The following is a 23,378-nucleotide window of genomic DNA, read 5'->3' as shown; positions in this document are numbered from 1 at the left end:
ATTATTTCCCTCATAAAATTAGGATTATTTCAAAATAACAAATAAATGGGCACCGAGACTCCAAGGACCTGAATGTTCAAGCCACCTTAGGGCACTGCAGACCAAACTACCCGTTTCCTTGAACTGAGACACCAAAACAACAATGCTTCGAAAAGCACAATTCAAGTAGTTCTAAGTAGCTGCCTTGAAAGAACTCTGCTCATCTAGGCCCAAGAAGTTGAATAAAGTAAGCGGCAACTTTCCCTGCCATAAATTAACCCAAAACATAGTACTGTATTATCCAATGTTTTTAATCTTTATTTGGTGGTAGAACTATAGAGGGCCATTCACTCAATGTTGGAGCAATCCAAAACTAGTCCCACTGCTCTGCTCCTTCCTCATAGCCCTGTAACTTCCTTTGCCTCAAATACTATTCGCTCTTCCCTTAAAAGTTGCATTGGAGTCTGCTTCAACTACTCCCTGTGGGAAAGCATTTCACGCTTGAACAAGTGAGCGCCGTGGTTGGTAGCACCCTCGCCTCTGAGTCAGAAGGTTGTGGGTTCAAGTACCACTCCAGGTATTTGAGCACAAAAATCTAGGCTGCCACTCCAGTGCAGTGCTGAGGGAGTGCTGCACTGTTGGAGGTGCCGTCTTTCGGATGAGGCGTTAAACCGAGGCCCTGTCTGCGCTCTCAGGTGGGCATAAAAGATCCTATGGCACTATTTTGAAGAAGAGCAGGGGAGTTATCCCCAGTGTCCTGGCCAAAATTTATCCCTCAATCAACATTACTAAAAACAGATTATCTGGTCATCATCATATTACTGCTTGTGGGAGCTTGCTGTGCGCAAATTGGCTGCCTGGTTCCTACATTACAACAGTGACTACACTTCAAAAAGTACCTCATTGGCTGTAAAATGCTTTGGGATATCCGGTAGTCATAAAAGGCGCTATATAAATGCAAGTCTTTCTTTTTCTTTCAGTCTATCTAAAGAGCTTTCTGCTAACCTCTCATCCTATTCTCTTACACTGGGAATTTCTTCAAGGTTTCTCCTGCTCTGTCACTGCAACGCAGGTGGAAATGTTGCTAACATCAACGAAAACAACTTGTATTTATATAACGCCTTTAACGTATTAAAAAGTTCCAAGGCGCTTCACAGGAGTGTTATAAGACAAAAAATTTGACAACGAGCCACATAAGGAGAAATTAGGGCAGGTGACCAAAAGGTAGGTTTTAAGGAGTGTCTTAAAGGAGGAAAGTGAGGTAGAAAGTCGGAGAGGATTAGGGAGGGAATTACAGAGCTTAAGGCCTAGGCAGCTGAAGGCACAGCCACCAATGGTTGAGTGATTATAATCAGGAATGCTCAAGAGGGCAGAATTAGAGCAATGCAGATATCTCGAGGGGTTGTGGGGCTGGAGGAGGTTACAGAGATAGGGAGACACGAGGCCACGGAGGGATCTGAAAACAAGGATGAGAATTTTAAAATCGAGACGTTGCTTAACTGGGAGCCAATGTGGGTCTTTGAGGGGTGATGGGTGAACGGGACTTGGTGCGAGTTAGGACTCGCAGCCGTGTTTTGGATGACCTCAAGTTTATGCAGGGTAGAACGTGGGAGGTCAGCCAGGAGTGCATTGGAACAATCAAGTCTAGAGGTGACAAAAGGATGGAGGAGGTTTTCAGCAACGGATGAGCTGAGGCAAGGGCGGAGACGGGCAATATTATGAAGGTGGTAACAGGTGGTCTTAGTTCTGCCGTGGATATGTAGTCGGAAGCTCATTTCAGGGTCAAATATGACACCAAGATTACGAACAGTCTGGTTCAGCCTCAGGCAGATGCTGGGAGAGGGATGGAGTCGATGGCTAGGGAACGGAGTTTGACAATTTAGAGACCGTGGAAGGGTTGAGAGAAGTGGTGGTGAGGTAGAGCTGGATGTCATAAGAACATAAGAAGTAGGAGCAGGAGTAGGCCATACAGCCACTCGGGCCTGCTCCGCCATTCAATAGGATCACGGCTGATCCGAACCTAGACTCACGTCCACTTTTTTTTTATTCATTGATGGGATGTGGGCGTCGCTGGCTAGGCCTGCATTTAGTGCCCATCCCTAATTGCCCTAGAGAAGATGGTGGTGAGCCACCTTCTTGAACCGCTGCAGTCCATAGTGTATGTGCCTTTAAGAGCCCCAGGTGTGCTGTAATGCCGGTAATGGCCACTCGGGCTATATAAGCCTGTATATTGTGTATATCCGTTAGAACCCCCCTCAGACTTTGCTTAGTAAACACCTATGAACCAACTCCTGTCTTCAGTGTCTTTATCAACACACGGACACTACAGTGGCGACGAAGTGGAAACGGACTTACCTGCAATTCGGCAGCACCTCAAGGACATCGATTCCTCGGGCGTCCAGAAGACTCAAGAAAGTGAGAGAAGCTGTGGTTTCACCAGCTGACCAAGCTGGTGGCAGGTACTGCGCTAATCCTTCCTGGGCGTCAGGCTGGGGCTCCAGCGGCTGGCTCTACAGCGGAGACAGGCAGCGAAATCGGAGGCAAGCAATAACAGACTGGGAGGGAGCACTCGGGAGACGGCCGGCGCGGCAAGCAGGTCAGCGTTCAGACCTACAGAGAAAGTCCGGCGGGAACGAGTCTCCAACTGTAAACAAATAAAAAAAATTTAAAAACAAAGAACGGAAACCGGGGGAAACAGCGTGGTCATTGGCAGCAGCGGCGGGAAAGCGCCATATCTTTGCTGCTGAAAAGAAAGAAAAGCGCGGGAAGTGCCATATCTTTTCTGCAATGCCTAAGTCTGGCAATATTGATGCTTTTGATAGCGAAATAGAGGATTGGACCACATACGTGGAAAGAGTAGAGGTATATTGCACTGCAAATCGAATATAAGATGAAAAAAAAGCTACAGTACTGCTGAACCTAATGGGCGCAAAGGCATATGGGCTGTGACAAAATTTAATCACTCCAGCCAAACCAAAGGACAAGAATTTTAAAGAAATTGTTGATACCCTGCAGGAGCACTTAAACCCAACACCGCTGCTGATAGCGGAACGATTCAAATTCTTCAAGAGAAATCAACACAAGAATGAAAGTAACGCTGATTACCTAACCGAATTAAGAAAGCTATCAAAGTACTGCCAATTCGGGGCAGGACTAGCAGATTATCTTCGAGACAAATTCGTTTGCGGTCTCTTTAGTGCAGGAACACAAAAAAGGCTGCTTTCTGAAAAAGATTTAACATTGGACAAAGCTTTCAGTATGGCTGTATCATACGAAGCAGCAGCAAGAGGAGCTGCAGAGATACAACAAAAGACACAGGACTTCGGCACCCATGAAATGACACAGGGTTTCGAAAGATGTTATCGCTGCGGCAGATCCACCCATAACCAGAAGGACTGCTGGTTCAAGGACAAAGCATGCAGGCAATGCGGAAAGATTGGACACATTGCATGGGTATGCCGATCTGGACAAAATAAATCCACAGACAGAAAAAAAAAAAATCAATAAAGGAAAGTACAGGAAGGTACAAATGATGACGGACAGTAGCTCCGAAGACCAGAAGAGCGATAGCGACTCCGAAAACAAGAGACTAAGCTGTCTCAAATTACATAATGTACTTGCCAAAGATGATTACCAAACCATTTGGGTTACCCTCACGATAGCAGGGTCCCCTGTTAAAATGGAGCTAGATACAGGATCAGCTCTAACCGTAATAAATCGATGGGATTATGAGAGGCTATTTTCGCATATACCTCTAAAAGACACATCCATTATCTTAAAAACATATACGGGGCAGAAAGTATACCCCAAAGGAAAAATAAGGGTGCCTGTTGTATACAACGGCAAAGAAATACAAAAGTTGTATTTATACATTCTACAAGATGGTGGTCCACTGTTGTTGGGACGTGAATGGATCAGAAAGATACGTTTAGACTGGCACTCCATTCAGGCACTGACGGTGACCAGTAAGAAAATAAACAATGATGACATCATACCTGAACGATTAAAAGACATCTTGGCCAACGCCAAAGAAGTGTTTCAAGAGAAACTAGGAACCTTGAAAGGCATCACCGCCTCAATAAAAGTGGAAGATGCAGCAATTCCCAAATTTTTTAAGGCAAGACCGGTGCCATACGCAATTCGTCCAGCAGTCGAGGCAGAGCTGGAGAATTTGGAAAAGGCAGGCGTATTATCCAAAATAGATTGGAGCGAGTGGGCAACACCCATCGTTCCAGTCATGAAAAAAGCATTGAATAATGATAAATCTGAAGAACAGAGAAAAACTAGCATCTGTGGAGACTTCAAGGTGACTGTAAACCCGGTCCTTCACACAGTACAGTATCCTCTTCCGAGGAAAGAAGATATTTTCGCCTCACTATCCGGAGGGAAACGTTTCACCAAAATTGACTTGGCACAGGCATATCTACAGATGGAGGTTGAGGAGGCCTCGAAAAAGTATCTCACAATAAACACACACAAAGGCCTGTACCAGTACAATCGACTGGTTTTTGGAGTAGCATCAGCTCCAGCTATCTGGCAAAAAGCTATGGAGCAAGTCCTGCAAGGGATTCCTGGGACTCAATGCTACCTAGACGACATCCTTGTAACAGGAGAAAACGACAACGAACACCTTGCCAATTTGGAGCAGGTGCTCACTAGGCTGAGCGAACGGGGCCTACGAGCAAATCGCCCCAAGTGCGAATTTTTCCAAAATCAGATATCATATTGTGGCCACATAATTAATAAGGAAGGGTTGCATAAGTCACCTGAAAAAATTGAAGCGGTCATAAAAGCCCCAGCATCTGAAAATGTTTCACAATTAAGGTCGTTCCTAGGATTAATAAATTACTATCATAAATTTTTACCAAACTTATCAACTCTTCTACACCCTCTTAATGAACTTCTACAAACAGGAGTGATTTGGAAATGGAACGAAGATTGTAAACGTGCCTTCCATAAATGCAAAGACTTAATCACATCCGAAGAAGTTTTGGCTCATTACAACCCATCACTGCCAATCAGACTGGCGTGCGATGCATCCCCTTACGGCATAGGAGCAGTATTATCCCGTAAATTCCCTGATGGCTCAGAACGGCCGATAGCTTTTGAGTCACGCTCATTAAACTCAGCTGAGCGTAACTATGCCCAAATCGACAGGGAAGCACTCAGCCTGGTATGGGGAGTGAAGAAATTCAACCATTACCTACACGGACAAAAATTTACCTTGTTGACTGACCATCAACCCCTCGTCTCCATATTCAACCCTAAAAAGGGTGTTCCCATTATGACAGCGCAAAGGCTACAGAGGTGGTCCCTTTTTCTAGGGGCACACCAATACAACATAGAATACAAAGGATCAAAACAGCATGGGAATGCTGACGGTTTATCGCGCCTACCGTTGCCAATGGTAGGAGAGGCACCTACAGTAGATCCAGTAGAGATGTTCCACTCTACCATAGTGGAATGTCTACCAGTAACAAATTCTGCCATTGAAAGGGAGACGAGAAATGACCCGACTCTCTCGCGGGTCTACGATTTAACAGTGAAGGGATGGCCAGCACATGGCGAACCACTGTTGCCAGCATTCTCGCAAAGAGAACAGCTGTCAGTGTGCCGAGGAACCTTGATGTGTGGATCCAGAGTGGTGATTCCACCCAAACTCCAGGGTAAAGTGCTAAAGGAGCTTCACGAGGGGCATCTGGGTGGAGTGAAAATGAAGAACCTAGCTAGGGCGTTTGTATGGTGGCCAGGTATCGATGGAGACATCGAAGACATGACCAAGAGCTGCCTAGGATGCCAGAAGGTCCAAAACGCTCCACCACAAGCCCCTCTACATCCATGGGAGTGGCCCTCATCTCCATGGCAAAGGGTGCACATTGACTTTGCTGGTCCATTTATGGACTCAATGTTCTTAATCGCGGTTGATGCACACTCCAAGTGGCCGGAGGTAATAAAGATGTCCTCCACCACCACGGAAAAAACCATCACAGTATTAAGGACCATATTTGCCAGGAATGGGCTGCCTGAACAGATATGTTCTGATAATGGACCGCAATTTGTGTCCGAAGAATTCAGAAAGTTCTTAAAAAACAATGGGGTTAAGCACTACACGTCCGCCCCATACCATCCCGCCACCAATGGATTGGCTGAAAGGTTTGTCCAGACCTTCAAGAAGGCCATAAAGGCCATGGGTAATGAAGACATAAAACTTCAGCACAAGGTGGATAACTTCTTATTCGCATACAGGAATGCAACACATATGGTTACAAACCAAACTCCCGCCATGATGTTCTTCAATAGAAACCTAAGATGCCGGCTGGATTTGGTCAAGCCCAACATCAGAAGGGACGTGGAGAACCGGCAGTTTCAAGGCATGAATGAAAGGCCAACTAGAACCTTCCAGATAGGTCAACAAGTTTTGGCCCGGGACTACCGTACCAAGAAATGACAGCCTGGAACTATCTGCACACGACTAGGACCACTGATGTATACCGTGGACATCGGAGAAAGCATAATAAGGCGCCATGCTGACCAAATCATAAAGTCATCCGAAAAGAGACAACCTACACCACAACTCTATACGTCTAACGATGAAGTAGAGATACCCATATCTACCTCCGATCCGGTGATACTGGAACCCGATGAACCCGACACTGGCATTCAAGCCGAATCAGCCTTGCCAAAAGAACCTACTACACCACCAGAAACTACTACACCCCTGAGGCGTTATCCGGACCGAGTCAGGAAGCCTCCTGAGAGACTGACTTATAATTAATTAACTACAGCAATGTGTATATTATTTTTCTTATAACATGTAATTAATAATTACTTAAAATATGATGTACTGGTTAGCTAAAAGGGGATGAATTGTAGTGTATGTGCCTTTAAGAGCCCCAGGTGTGCTGTAATGCCGGTAATGGCCACTCGGGCTATATAAGCCTGTACATTGTGTATATCCGTTAGAACCCCCCTCAGACTTTGCTTCGTAAACACCTATGAACCAACTCCTGTCTTCAGTGTCTTTATCAACACACGGACACTACAGTGTAGGTACACCCACAATGCTGTTAGGAAGGGAGTTCCAGGATTTTGGCCCAGCGACAGTGAAGGATCGGCGATACAGGTCCAAGTCAGGATGGTGTGTGGCTTGGAGGGGAACTTGTAGGTGGTGATGTTCCCATGCATCTGCTGCCCTTGTCCTTCTAAGTGGTAGAGGTCGCGGGTTTGGAAGGTGCTGTTGAAGGAGCTTTGGCGAGTTGCTGCAGTGCATCTTGTAGATGGTACACACTGCGCCGGTGGTGGAGGGAGTGAATGTTGAAGGTGGTGGATGGAGTGCCAATCAAGCGGGCTGCTTTATCCTGAATGGTGTCGAGCTTCTTGAGTGTTGTTGGAGCTGCACTCATCCAGGCAAGTGGAGAGTATTCCATCACAGTCCTGACTTGTGCCTTGTAGATGGTGGAAAGGCTTTGGGGAGTCAGGAGGTGAGACACTTGCCGCAGAATTCCCAGCCTCTGGCCTGCTCTTGTAGCCACAGTGTTTATATGGCTGGTCCAGTTCAGTTTCTGATCAATGGTAACCCCCAGGATGTTGATAGTGGGGGATTCAGCGATGGTAATGCCATTGAATGTCAAGGGGAGATGGTTAGAGTCTCGCTTGTTGGAGATGGTCATTGCCTGGCACTTGTGTGGTGCGAATGTTACTTGCCACTTGTCAGCCCAAGTCTGAATGTTGTCCAGGTCTTGCTGCATATGGACACGGACTGCGTCAGTATCTGATGAGTCTTGAATGGTGCTGAACAGTGTGCAATCATCAGTGAACATCCCCACTTCTGACCTTATGATGGAGGGAAAGTCATTGATGAAGCAGCTGAAGATGGTTGGGCCTAGGACACTGCCCTGAGGGACTCCTGCAGTGATGTCATGTGATTGAGATGAATGACCTCCAACAACCACAGCCAACTTCCTTTGTTCTAGGTATGATTCCAACCAATGGAGAGTTTTCCCCTTGATTCCCATTGACTTCAGTTTTGCTAGGGCTCCTTCATGCCACACTCGATCAAATGCTGCCTTGATGTCAAGGGCAGTCACTCTCACTTCACCTCGAGTTCAGCTCTTCTGTCCATGTTTGGACCAAGGCTGTAATGAAGTCAGGAGCTGAACATAAGAACATAAGAAATAGGAGCAGGAGTAGGCCAATCGGCCCCTTGAGCCTGCTCCACCATTCAATAAGATCATGGCTGATCTGATCCTAACCTCAAAACTTCTATCACTCTCCATCCCACCCGAACCCATGTGGTCTCCCGGGAGAGGCGAAAAACCAGATATAAAACCCAATGGCCAATTTGGGAGAAAAAAAATCTGGGAAATTCCTCTCCGACCCATCTAGGCGATCGAAACTCGTCCAGGAGATCACTGTCCCTATATTTTCTACAGTACTTACCTTCTGTAAAGGCGATCTCCACCCCAGCCAGGAACAGGAATAAAACCATCTCCTGAAATCTAACACAGAATTAGAACACAAGAAGTAGGAGCAGAACCAGGCTACACGGCCCCTGGGCCCGCTCCACTACCCACAGGGCCATGACCATTCCGAACCTAGACTCATGTCCAATTTCCTGCCCGCTCCCCATAACCCTTAATTCCCTTTACTTCTAGGAAACTATCTATTTCTGTTTTAAATTTATTTAATGATGTAGCTTCCACAGCTTTCTGGGGCAGCAAATTCCACAAACCTACCACCCTCTGAGTGAAGAAGTTTCTCCTCATCTCAGTTTTGAAAGAGCAGCCCCTTATTCTAAGATTATGTCCCCTAGTTCTAGTTTCACCCATCATTGGGAACATCCTCACCGCATCCACCCGATCAAGCCCCTTCACAATCTTATATGTTTCAATAAGATCGCCTCTCATTCTTCTGAACTCCAATGAGTAGAGTCCCAATCTACTCAACCTCTCCTCATATGACCACCCCCTCATCCCTGGGATTAACCGAGTGAACCTTCTTTGTACTGACTCGAGAGCAAGTATGTCTTTTCTTAAGTATGGACACCAAAACTGTATGCAGTATTCCAGGTGCGGTCTCGCCAATACCTTGTATAACTGCAGCAATACCTCCCTGTTTTTATATTCTATCCCCCTAGCAATAAAAGCCAACATTCCATTGGCCTTCTTGATCACTTGCTGCACCTGCATACTAACTTTTTGAGTTCCAGGACCCCCAGATCCCTTTGTACTACAGTACTTTCCAGTTTCTTGCCATTAAGATAATAACTTGCTCTATGATTTTTCCTACCAAAGTGCATAACCTCACACTTTCCAGTATTGTATTCCATCTGCCAAATCTCTGCCCACTTACTTAGCCTATCTATGTCACTTTGCAGGTTTTTTATGTCCTCCTCACTCACTACTTTCCCTCCCATCTTTGTATGCAGAGTGGCCCTGGCGGAACCCAAACTTGGCGTCAGTTAGCAGTTTATTGCCGAGTAAGTGCTGCTTGATAGCCCGCTCCCCGTAACCCCTAATTCCCTTATCAGCTAGGAAACTGTCTATCTCCGTTTTAAATTTATTTAATGTTGCAACTTCCACAGCTCTCTGGGGTAGCAAATTCCATAGATTTACTACCCTCTGAGTGAAGAAGTTTCTCCTCATCTCAGTTTTGAAATGGCAGCCCCTTATTCTAAGATTATGCCCCCTAGTTCTAGTCTCACCCATCAGTGGAAACATCCTCCCCGCATCCACCCGATCAAGCCCCCTCACAATCTTATATGTTTCGATAAGATCGCCTCTCATTCTTCTGAATTCCAATGAGTAGAGGCCCAACCTACTCAACCTTTCCTCATAAGTCAACCCCCTCATCTCCGGAATCAACCGGACACAGAAGGAAATAGGGTTGGGGGTGGAAGGCAGATATTGGGAGAGTTTTTTCTGGTGCTGGGGCGGATGTAGGTGGAGAGCGATACAAGGAAGTGGTCAGAGATGGCCTTATCTGCAATTGACATGATGGGAGTAGCGAGGCCACGAGAGCTGGCAAGGTTGAGGGGGTGGCCGCGAATATTGGTTGGAGAGTTTACATGGAGGGAGAGATTAAGGGAGGCTAGGAGGGTAGTGAGCTCAGGAGAGAGCATGATGAATTGAAGTGGAGACGGATATGGCAGACAACTGGTTTGCACATGTAAACTGGGTTTCCACCAAATATATAGCAGAGCATCGGACTAAATTCCTGGCACTAGCGACAATTCTTAATTGATTTCCCTATTCGTCATAACTGTAAAAAGTTCCATACTGCCAAGCTAAAGATAGCCAGCATTACATAAATGTGTATATGCCTAGAACTGTTAAATGTACAAAATCTCAATTAACTACCAGGAATTATAAAATAGGTTAAGATTTTACTTGGAAGATTGTGATCGATACCAAAAATACATTCAAAATTTTGAGTCTCACCATCAAATTGGAAGAGTTGGCAAGTCTGGAAAAGGGATGCATCGCCAGCAAAAAAAAACATAAACAGGGTGTTCCCAAATGCTGCATACAACGTCATTTTAAACTTAAATCTCCAACCCATTCCAATTTTGAACAGATTACTCACTTCGAATCCTTCTACTACTTGGCATCGCATCCCATTACCAAAACACTGCTCATTTACTACTGTTCAATCAAATCCTTAAATAGGCTACCAGAAGATACAATATTCAGATAGTTTTCCACTACCTGTACTTTGAATAACTGGCTACACAACAGGACTTCTGATAGCAGGTCGGTGTTGTGCGCTACCCAAGTTTCCATAAAAAGTGGTTTTAAAATTTGACTGCTTATCTGATTCAAATCAACAGTAATATGAAACACTTCCGATCCTGAATAATTCAAGTTATCTATTAAAAACTGAATTTTAGGGCAGTAACATTGCTTCTAACTGATGAGCAAATACTTTCCTGTAATGTTTACAGAAAGAACATCTTGGATTCTATGAAGCTATAGTGTTCCTAATACCCCCTCAGCACTCTAGATTTTCTTTAATTTTGCACTGATCCTTTCACTACATTTAGTACTACAGGAAACTCTTTTTTTATCCGGCACCGACAGGACCGGCGTGGTGCCGGTTTATCAAAAAGTCCGGATTACAGAGAGGTATAGTTAAAAGGTACGAGAGCTCCGTACACAGCAACAAATCCAGGCTTCCCTGTTGCTTAGCAACAGGTGCAAGAACCCCGGCCACAGACCAAGCGTCCCTGTTGCTTAGCAACAAGTGCAGGAACCCCGATTACACAGCCACAGATCCAGGAACGGCCACTAATATGAAGTAAAACTTACCTGAACCTACTCCTGAATTTTGCCGGTTAACAGAGAGTTTCCTGTACCTGACTTACAAGTCGACTGTAAGCATCTGTCTATCGTCTCCAAATTGCGTACATTACACACTACATGTACCATTATTTTCTAATGCTCACTTATAATCTCATTCTCAGTCCATTTAAACAATCCTACTTCATGCTTCAATTATAGTCCATACTGGAAATGCAAACAAGCTGCTTTTCAGAATTAATTTGATTTGAAATTTGATGACTACTGTACTTAACATTTGAGAACTGCATCTGCTATTTTGTACTCTGTTTTATAGCACACTTGGAAATACAAATAAAAATGTTCTAGAATTTCCCACCCCCGTATCATTTCATTTTAAAACATTCAGTATGAATATTTACAAAAAACATTTGCATTTACAGGATACAAAATGTGTGTACGTTCTGCAAAATTGAGTGGATATTGAGCACCTGAGGGTTGCAGCTATTATACCACACAGGCTTGCTGATATAAAGTGTTTTTGGGAATTAACAAATTATTTTTTGTTGTTGATTTTTTTTCTTTCTATTATTAGCTTCTCTCCTCCTCACCTGAAGGCATCAATTCTTATTAGAAGCATGGACATCAGCAGTCTTCTGGCACCCTGGCCAACAGGCCATCCTTCACACAGTAATCTGTACAAGCTATCCGACTGTGAAGGACATTGCAAGTGAACCTGTACTCACCCAATGCTCACAATCCTCAATGAATAGCAATTAGGGTCAGGAACACGGATTGTATTATCCTTCGCCCAGGGGTGCTAGGGTCAATTATCACCCCAGTTGAAATTAGCTAAGCCAGCACATGAATTAGAAACAAATCTGGGACCTTACATTATTTACAGAACTGCCCTTACCAACTAAGTTAGCAATGCTGCTATATTTTAGGGTATTTAAGTATCCATGTTAGATAAATTTGGGAAGTCTTTGGTAAACTTACAAAAATAAGTCACAATTTTAGGAACGTTCTGCATGGCAGAGATAACTCTAGGCTCCTTTTCTCTAAAATCAACCACCTCCTTGAACCCCATTGCCCATGTTCCTCCCCCTCACTTCTTACAAATGTGAGGAGCTCATACATTCCTTCATCGCCAAGGTAGAGGCCATTCGTTCAGCTGCTTCCTCCTCCTTCCCCACTAAGCCAAACCTTCCCCAGTCCCTCTCCTACCCTAGTCCTGAAGCCCTGTCTGTCTAGTTTCTCCCAAATTCCCATTTGCCTTCCTCAAGCTCAACTCATCCATCATACATAGCTCCTGTGCTCACTCCTGACTACCCAACTTCCCTTCTTGACCCATGCTAGCTGATATTATAAATGATTCACTCTCAACAATTAAGTTCAATGTTTAAAATACAAGTTGACTCAACTTTAAGAACCATTTTAAAATGATCATCTTTACTGAAATGAAAACGCTCCAGCAGTCCCGATTGTTCTATCATTTTATTTAAGTTGCAACTAAGTACTCCTTTTCACTTGGTCTTCAGTTTTTTTTGTCTTCTAGTCAGAAGTTTAGGGGGGAAAAAAATCCCAAGGTTGAAAATACACAATCACTTGTCTCATTTCCAAAAATAAATAATCCATTAAAAATAAGTAAAGTTAATTTATTACAGATACAGCTTTAAGTTCCTCGGAGTCCACATCACGGAAGACCTCTCCTGGTCCCTCAATACCTCCTCTCTGGTGAAGGCCCAGCAGCGCCTATATTTCTTAAGGAGGCTGAAGGGATGTAACCTGTCACCCCTGATCCTCTCTAACTTTTACCGCTGCACAATACAGAGCATCCTGACAAACTGTATCACAGTATGGTATGGCAGCTGTAGCTACTATGACCGGAAAGCCCTGCAGCGGGTAGTCAAAACTGCCCAACGCATTACCGGCACCCGGCTACCGACCATAGAGCACATATACCAGAAACGCTGTTTACGGAGGTCACGGTCCATCATCAAAGACCCTACCCACCCCAGCCTGTTCGCCCCCCTGCCATCTGGGAGACGCTACAGATGCATTCGCACCCGTACGACCAGATTTAGGAACAGCTTCTTTCCCAGGGCTGTCATCCTACTGAACTCCACAAATAAACTCTAAAGCCTGCACATCTGCCAATGCACTTTATTATGGTTATGCTTATGTTAATGTATTACAAGCCAAATGTATGTTGAATGTTTAGATGTCTTAATCTAAATGTACACTCTCGGGAGCCGCAAGCCTACATTTCGTTGTACTGCACTTGTGCACTAACAATGACAATAAAAGTTGATTTGATTTGATTTGATTTGAATTCTGATGAAGATCAATTTTCCTCTTGATACATTTGCTTTTTCAAGTGTTTGTTTTCTTTCTTTTTCCTGGAGCTTCATCTTTGTTTTGGTCCCTCAACTATGTGCTCAAAGTGGTTTAGAAGCTTACCTGGGATATGCTGTCATTGTACATTATAGCAAGGACATCAAGTTTTGCTGCTCAGATTATTTTAAGGAAAAAAACTTCAAAATGTTACATTAGTTCTAGACTGTAACTGAAAATTGCAATTGGCCCCTTTCTTGATTTAAGTATATTCCTAAATAATTCTATACAATATTAGATTTGCTTTAAATGGCAATTTATAATATCAGAACATTTTAGCAAAGTAGAACATAAATCAGATACTAGTAATTGTGTGTTAATATAAGCTTTCGCCATAAATTATTTAGTCAGATCATTTGTGGCTTATTTTTTAAAAATGACTATGTTAGTTCACATATGTGCATATACCATCTATATCTATCAGCAGAGAACATTTGAATTCTGTAAATGTGTCCACAAGTCACTATGACAAGCAGGTCTTTTACTTGACCCACATCTTTCACACCAGATGTACTCCCATAAGGTAAGGTAACCTTCATTCATAATAATTGTTATAAATCTCATCATTCATCAAGAAACTACTCGTGAAATAATGCTGGACAGCCAGCTGGTGGAGCCATCCAAGGAGTATAAATATTCGGGCGTCGGCCCCAGCTTGCTAGGGACATTTTGTCAGACAAGGAACTAGTGAAGTACAACTAGACCTCCATGTTATGAAACAAGTTGATTAAAGCCTTGCTTTATACTCAAACCAAGTGCGTAGTGAGTTTCATTACGTCAATAATCAGTTACCATGTCATGTTGTTTCGCTTAAAGCACATGGTCACATTTAAATTGTTTCTTCTTTCTCCACAGGAAGCCTACTTTTTTTTTATTCATTGATGGGATGTGGGCGTCGCTGGCTAGGCCTGCATTTAGTGCCCATCCCTAATTGCCCTTGAGAAGATGGTGGTGAGCCGCCTTCTTGGACCGCTGCAGTCCATATGAAATATGTACAGGGATATAACTAACATATTTTTCACATTTGCACAATTAAACTTTTTTTTAAAATGAGAAGAAATTAGCTCACAAATGGACCCAACAGAATTGAATGAATGCGAATACTGACACTGAAGTGATGAACATAGAGTAGGTAGCCACAAGAGTAAGTTATAAAATATCAGAAAGCAGATTATGATGTTTGGCACATTTATTGAATCATGTTAAGAGAGCAATGGACCGTGCATTGTCTAAAAGTAACGCGCTGAATAATCCATAAGGACAGAGTTTAGCTTTTTTCTCTATTTAATTCCACGCCTTCATAGGAATAGCATCTAGTTATCTCCAGTGTGAAATTTTGTACAATCGATGCAAGTGCCCCGTATTATACATTCTCCAACAACAACAATTTGTATACTGGCGTGCCATAGCCTAGCAACACAGGCCACAGCTTTACAACCAGAGTTTGGAGTTTCAGTGCCCTAAATACAGGTACTTCAATTCCCAGTGGAAGAGCAAATGTAGCTGGTCGCACCTCACTTCAACTCTACCTTTTACTTTCTAATCACAGAATGATGCAAATGGCCAGGAAGTCTGCAACCCAAAATTATTATCTTAATACCTGAGAGGCAATGGTCTTATTCATTTTGCCAGAGAGAAAAACAGCATAAATATATAGAAAATGTTTTTGCTAATTACAAAGTTAACCCAAGAAAAGATATGCAAACTAGCATGGAAGTTGTAGTTTTCAAAAATCAATGGATCTTTCAGTTTTTACAGGTTAGAGTTTACAAGACTTATGAATATTTTTCATGGCTTATCAATTTTAGTGTAGTATATCAGCAGTGGAGGATGTTTGCCATTTATGCTCTGATAGCAATCCATTCCCCACAACTTCCACTCTACCAGAATTTATTTTAAACCAGCATGAAGCACTTTCTAAGACATACAATTTATTCTACTACTTACTTTAAGTCTTGCAAGAGATCTTTTGCATTCAGCATGGTAATTAAAGAAGTGGTAGCTGCTGGAATAATAATGATAGGAGTTCGAGAGCCTGGAAGGAAGAGACAGTCCTTTGAAGTTTTCTATTACCCAAAATGGTGTGGGGCTAAAAGTAACAGTTTCTTATTTAGATCACAATAAATGCCATCATTAACTCAGTCCTGATTTATGTAGTTTACAAATGCAAACGCTTCTGCTAATTTTTTAATAATATTTTAATGTCAGAGTGCTGAGATTGTTTTGGTAACAATATTGTTTAGTGCAACCTTACTATACTATTTCTTGGCTGCAGAGGTGCATATTTTTCCCGAATGTAAAACTTAAAGAAAATGTAAGTGCTGAATCATGGTTCTTACCCTTCTTTTGATTTGGCGGTGGCCTTGCCTGCGAAACTGTTGGAGAAATAAATATGCATTAAAAATAGGACATCCTGTTACAATATGCAGATATACAGAAAACACTCCAACATGCATCACAACTGATCCAATCATGGTTTTACCTACAGCATATTTTGTATCCCTGTTTCTTCTCCCCACCTAATTCGCTCCCCCCAAAAGGCTCCATCCAAAACTTTTGAGATAACCATTTATTTTATGTGAGTTCTAGCCTTTGACTTGCTGGTCCCTGATCTCAAATGATCAGACAGATCTCACTGGAAAAATACTTATTTCTTTAGTTAATTTGATGACAGGAACTGCTAGTAGGAATGCTTCGTTTAGCACACATTTTTCACAATTACACCAATGTTTTAAATAATTCTGCTAAAAGAATGTTCTTACTTTGATCAATATATATCAACTAAAAAACTTAAGAAGTGTCATGTTATAGAAAGTAAATGTTAAAAAAATAAAGTTACAAGTGAAACACACGTTATTGTATTTTTGCTACTCACCATTTCTAAGTCCAACAAATCTGTATCTTCATAATAGATTTGACTTACTGAAGTTATCAGTAGAAACATTAAAATTGCACTATATATAATAATTGAGTGGTTGTCTTTTGAACCCCACTTAATGATTTGATTATAAGATCCACTCATGTCATATATAGGAGTTTATTAGCTGAAAAGAAGTTGCATGATTATGCATGTTGAAGAATTAGGACTTTAAATATTTAGAAAAATTATTCATGCATAGATTCTTTACAATAAATGGAACAATTTTTTGCATGTCTGACGTGTGGAAATTCATCCCATGTTTAAGAGTCCCTGAACCAAGATGCTACAATACAACTATTTTCCATGCTGTACAACTGGAGATAGAGAATAATTAAACTTTAATATATAACACAATCTACTACCTCTGCCCTACTATATTAACCAATTATTGGAATAAATCTTACTTTGGGTATCCAGACTGTACACTCAAGGGTCATCAGCCACGGCTGAACCATGGTGCTAGAATTTTGTTACGCTCGTCTCAGAAGGTAAAATTGAGAGATTAGTAAAATTATTCCTTTTAGTTAATAACCTTAAGTGGAATGAATGGGTATCAAAATAAGGGCTTAAGCTGGAAATGGAAAGAAGTGATGGACACCTAGTCAGATGTTTTGGGGCTGTGAGGAAATTCTGCAGGAAGTTTCCTCCTTCTTTCTCCAAACTTGGGCAACTGTCAGCTATTTAAACTGGATTCCAGAACTATAGCCAGGTTATTGATGTATGGTCTTGCAATTGACAAACGGACTATTTTTCAAGACTGGAAGACCCCAATAGCTCGAACTCTAGATCCATGGTTAGAGTTTTATGAAACATTGCTGCTCTTCATTGATCAAAGAAAATTTTTGAAATATCAGACAGTCTGGTTCTCTTTGATATTCGAGGCTAGTTCACTAAAAGCCTCTGCTTCAAACTGACAGCTAAAGGCAGTGACATCTCTTGATCCTCATTTGACTCTTTTCCTCCCTTCCAAGCCGCTGCCTTTGGTAACTGAGCCCTTGCCAACTTCCCACCTCCACATTTTATTAATTAATAGACAATACTGTTTATCACACAATAGCAAAAATACTGCAGATGCTGGAAATCTGAAATAACAACAGAAAACGCTGGAAAAACTCAGCAGGCCGGGCAGCATCCGTCAAGAGAGAAACAGAGTTAACGTTTCAGGTCGAAGACCTTTCGTCAGAACTGGAAAAAAGCAGGAAATGGAACAGATTTTAAAGCAAGTTTAGGGGCTGGAAATGAGGGAGGGGATGAAAGATCAAAAGGGAAGGTCTGTGATAGGATGGAAGGCAGGAGAAGTAAAGAGGCATTAAGAGATATTCAAGGCAAGAGGAGATGGTAATGGGATAGGTTAAGAAACAAAGGATGGCTCCAGATGAAGTGCGAATTGCGCTGGCAGAATGAAAGACAGCTGCCATGTGGGAGAGAAGAAAAAAAGGCACAAACAAAAAGTGTGGATAAAAAATATATATATGATAGGGGTCGAGGTTATGATCTGAAATTGTTGAACTCTATGTTGAGTCCAGAGGGCTGTAAAGTGCCTAATCGAAAGATGAGGTGCTGTTCCTCGAGCTTACACTGAGCTTCCGTGGAACAATGCAAGAGGCCGACAAGGTCTGAGTGGAAATGGAACGGTGAATTAAAGTGACCGGCGACCGGAAGCTTGGGGGTCCCTTACGGACTGAACGGAGGTGTTCCGCAAAGCGGTCACCCAATCTGCGTTTGGTCTCCCCAATGTAGAGGAGCCCACATCGTGAGCAACGAATACAGTATACTAAATTGCAAGAAGTACAAGTAAATCGCTGTTTCACCTGGAAGGGGTGTTTGGGGCCCTGGACAGTGGGAAGGGGGGAGGTATAAGGGCATGTGTTGCATCTCCTGCACTTGCACGGGAAGGTGCCGGGTGAAGGGGAAGGGGTGATAAGAGGTGTGGACCAGGGTGTTGCGGGGGGAGCGGTCCCTACGGAATGCTGAAAAGGGAGGTGAGGGGAAGATGCGTTTGGTGGTGGGATCATGCTGGAGGTGGCGGAAATGGCGGAGGATGATCCGTTGAATGTGGAGGCTGGTGGGGTGAAAGGCGAGGACAAGAGGAACTCTATCGTGGTCCCGGGAGGATGGGGCAGGGGTGAGGGCAGAAGTGCGGGAGATGGAACAGACACGGTCGAGGGCCGTGTCAACCACAGTAGAGGGGAATGCTCAGTTGAGGAAAAAGGAAGACATGTCGGAAGCACTGGTATTGAAGGTGGCATCGTCGGAGCAGATGCAGCGGAGGCGGAGAAACTGGGAGAATGGAATAGAGTCCTTACAGGAGGTGGGGTGGGAGGAAGTGTAGTTTATCACACTATGTTTTCTAGTTTGTATATAGATCATACAATGACCTTCCATTGTTGGATTCCATTGCTAATAACTGTGCCTTACTCTCTTTGATGAAATTTTTTACTGCTTCTCTTGCTGAGAGCTCTATATTACAAGTGCCGAGTTATTCAATGACATTTTTCCAAAAACAAGACTCAAATCTAATGTATAAACAGAACAAATTAAAATTGGTAACCCCAAGGCCTGGAAAAAATTTCCACTCGGTTATTTTGTACAATGATTGTGTCCCTTTGACACATCCTAGAGTCACTAGAGACATATCATCATCACTGAACTGTGTGGATACGTCTTTGCCTCTACAGAAATACCAACATTAAAACCAAGCTTTCAAAATTCACAGTAAAAGTCCGTTAAATACAGCACAAGTACTGGTATTGCTGAGCATTCAGTGCATAAATGTTAGTCAATTGGCACAATATCTTCTGCAACCACTGACCCCCAAACATAGTCGCACTGCTTTTGTGAAGTCAATTTGTGTAAAAGGCAGACTGGACAAGAGGCAGACTGGAGAGTATAGAGAGAACGATAAAAATACATGCAATCCTCCTGGCCATGTTTTTAACATTCAAAATTTATGTTAAAAGTGCTTTCTACAACATTCTTAACGATTTATGAAGAGGTTCTCTAACAACAGCTCATCTCTTCAGTTATGTTTTTATTACAAAAATCAGAAACTGCTATGGAAAGTATAAGTCACCGATAAATCGCAGTCCTATATTTTTTGAAATAGGGCTTTTATTTTTGTAACTTACTGCTTCCGGAGAGTGGAACTTTTATTTATCTTCATTTCAGATTTCAAATACCGCATGCCACTGACAAATGATCCCACTGTATGCTTACTGCTGAGGTAGTTAATATCAAATCAACTCTAAACTCAGATGTACATTACACCAAGGGCTCTGCAAAGCCTATAATCGCCTCATAGCCACTGTGGTAGTTTGTTATCAATTCTCCCAATCAAGTATCAGTATTGGTGAAGGCAAATGAAAACCTAGGAAATCTTGACACATTTATAAGGTCGATTATAGAGTCTTTACTGGCATCAGAGTATATCTGTCAGGTAATTAGACTCCTAATCAAGAAAGTTTAGTATATTCATGAATTAAGACATGTGCTAAATAAGGGGCAAAGGAATGTTTTAAACTCTGGATTATTAAGCACTGAAAAAGTGAACACTACCTATGAAAAGATGCTCAACTCCACCTGGAAGTTAGGCTACACAATCACAGCCAATAGTACAGGCTTATCTGTACTAGAGCCTAAATCAGTGCTAGAGTTGGGATCTGTCTAATGACATGTCAGAAGACAACACTCTGGTATGCAACTTAAAGACACTCATATGTTGAGAAGAGTTCTAAATAACTGAGCTCAGAACACTGAACAAATCTTTGGGAATGTCCCAGTGAAGAGAGTCCACTTTCAATATTTATTCTTATTTTTCTTCCCAGAAGAGTGTTTATCAGGATTTAGCACCTGGCACTGCTTACTCCTGTTGAATCTTGGTGTTAGTTACTGACTTGAATTTGCACTGTACTGAGATCTACATAAATTCTTGAGATGGTGCCGAAAGCTGCACCAATCAGAATGATAAAATAGCATGGGTATAGATTTAGATGCTCTGGTCATTCAACCAGGGCCAGCAGTAGGCAACGGTAGACTAGATACTGAACCGTAAAGCTGGGCAAATGTGAGCAGAGGTGGGAGCAGTTATGTGAACTTCAGACAACAGGCACCTTCAACTGAGTTATGTGAGCTAGCACAGAATGCTGCCTATTCAGTGCTTCAATTGAGGAATTTGAGAGCGCTTCCAAGTTTACTGATCTGATCTACAGGAGTGTATTTCCGTGCAGAACTTGAATGTTGAGCTGTCTTGGAACATATGAACATACCATACAAGACCTATTGGGTCCATCTAGCTTGTCTCACATAATTGTAATGTTTTATGCATTAAAATTAATACACACCTACCCACTGGGAACCATGTGATCTACTGGTAAAGGCAAAAATAACAGGTACAAATCAGGCCAATTGCGGGAACTAGGGGGTGGAAATGGAAAATTCCTCTTAGGCGATTGAAACTGGTCGAGGATATCATGGGAACACCATCACCTCCAAGTTCCCCTCCAAGTCACACACCATCCTGACTTAGAAATATATTGCCAATCCTTCATCGTCGCTGGGTCAAAATCCTGGAACCCCCCTCCCTAACAGCACTGTGGGAGTACCTTCATCACATGGACTGCAGCGGTTCAAGAAGGTGGCTCACCACCAGCTTCTCAAGGGCAGTTAGTGATGGGCAATAAATGCTGGCCTTGCCAGTGACGCCCACATCCCATAAACAAATAAAATTAAAATGCTAGCCCTGATTTCTACCTCTTGTACGAGGTTATCTCCACTCCAGCCAGAAACAGGTCCAACTCTCGCTTGAAGGAATACAGAGAATAAGAATAAGCACGAGCCAGCAACCTATTCCATAGGTCCACTATTCTCAGGGAAAAGAAGAACTTCCTAACATCCAACCTAGTTCTAACCTTACATAGCTTGTAAGCGTGACTCCTGGTCCTCCTTAACCTATTCAGTTTAAATAATTGATCTACATAAACACAATCTAGTCCCATCATTATTTCATGAACCTCAATCAAATTACCCCAACGTTTACACTTCTCTAAAGTATAGAGACCCAACTCCAATGTTCCCTCTAATTTTTTGGGGGGCCATGCGGCCCATTCAAAATTCCGTGCATGCCCGGTTTTTCAATTTAAAAGCTGGCTCACCAGCTGCGCAGGACTTCCAGAGCGCTGTGCAATCGCACAGCTTAAAAGGAAACATTGCCCAACTCGTATCTGGGTAACTAAGGTGTTTTACACTGGGAATTAACCTTGTGGCACTCTGCTCCACCCTTTCCAAAACCTCAATATTCCCCATCATATTAGTAGACCAAAACTGGATACACTATTCTATCTGAAGCCTAACCAAGAACAAAATGGTATGCCTTGTTTTATAGCAAATTATCCTGTGAATACACCCTAGAACCCTGTTCGCTTTAGCTATAGTTTCATGACATTGGCCATGGACCTTTAGAGATTAATGCACTAAAGCACTCCGCTCTCTTTATTTCACTGATCCCTGGATGGCGTTATGTATGTTTAGCATTTGACCAGGTAGACAGTGCCGATCAGGTTATTCTCATCCACTAACCTGGTGACTTCTTCAAAAAATTCAATCAATCAGTTTGGTAAAACACACTCTTCTTTTCCAGAAGCGCGTTAGGTGTTCCCAACATGGCCTTCTTGATCGAAGTGACCGTATAGTGATTCTCTCGAGCATCCTACCCATTACTGACATCAAACTTTCAGCGGCCCAATAGTCTTTGATGGTCCTCTGACTCTTCGCATAGCTGAAAAGGGTTTTGCCATTGCTACCACAGTCATCCGCGATCTTCCTTTCCATTAATTTTTTGCTGATCTAAGAGCAGCCTTAGTTATTTTTAACTGTTTTTGGTACTCATATTTGTTTTGGTGTATTATCTACTTTTAATTTATAAAAACAAAATTGTTTAGGTCTTATTTGTCTTTGTACATGACCAGTCACTTTGGCTTCTTCTTACCACATTATTTTGAATTTGGGGGACATACATGGCTTCTATGTGTTTTGTTTGCTCCTAAAAACTTGTCATTTATATTCTGCATCGGTAACATCCATACCCAGTAACATTGACCGACTGACCTGTTCCAAATCCTCTGCCATTTTAATAAAGTTAGCAAATATTAAAGTTATGGAGAAACTGAGTATGGTCACCTTTTTAACCAGGGCAGGCTTCCATTGAAGTGAATAAATTGGTCACGTCAAACCCTTGTGTTTAGTTTCAAGGAAGTTTCAAACTCCAAAAAGTTGTGCTGCAATGCAAGACGGCAAAGAAAGGCTTCATGTGTGTTGGTCACCAAGAAGGATCCATAACATTCAATGCAGACTTTAAAACCAGGACCTGGCATTGATCTGCACCTTGCTGACCAAGGAAGGCTTTAATGGTCCAATACTGGTGATGCAGTTTGTTTTGCTCTTAGATTTTAATTACTAATTACAACAGTTCAGAATTACATCAGTACAATTGATTTTTCTACAACAGATTTCTATTCTATCAAATAAAATCTATTTCTGATTCTACAATTTCCTAAATGGCAAATATATAAGCCATATCTTAAAAAATATTTCAGATCTAAAGGGACATTCAGATAATATTGTTGATTAACTGCACTGTAATTCTTTCCCAATACTATTCAAGATCATTTGATCAAAATATGTATTTTTTCTATTGTACAGAACAGACCAGGACATGGATACAGTAGTGCAGTGGTATGGTACTGGACTCACAAGCCAGAGTCCCACCATAATAATTTAACTTGTGTTAGCACCAGATAAAACGACCATGA

General features: G+C 42.4%; 1 protein-coding gene across 1 annotated transcript in view; it reads right to left on the bottom strand.

Moving 5' to 3' along the window:
- cdc73 (cell division cycle 73, Paf1/RNA polymerase II complex component, homolog (S. cerevisiae)) overlaps positions 1 to 23,378 on the bottom strand; it is a 498,975-nt gene that overhangs the window by 149,579 nt on the left and 326,018 nt on the right. The window contains exons 15-16 of the mRNA XM_085982387.1: positions 15,992 to 16,027; positions 15,600 to 15,687 (exon numbers count right to left, since the gene is read on the bottom strand). Of these exons, the coding sequence (XP_085838513.1) occupies positions 15,600 to 15,687; positions 15,992 to 16,027 (124 nt within the window). The remainder of the gene's footprint in view (positions 1 to 15,599; positions 15,688 to 15,991; positions 16,028 to 23,378) is intronic.

The sequence above is a fragment of the Somniosus microcephalus genome, chromosome 3, assembly GCF_052327205.1.
Source record: "Somniosus microcephalus isolate GS21.2 chromosome 3, FLI_Smic_1.0, whole genome shotgun sequence".
In the NCBI taxonomy this organism is placed as follows: Eukaryota; Metazoa; Chordata; class Chondrichthyes; order Squaliformes; family Somniosidae; genus Somniosus; species Somniosus microcephalus.
The sequence above is the reverse complement of the archived record's forward strand: the minus strand, read 5'-3'. Positions and strand labels throughout refer to the sequence as shown.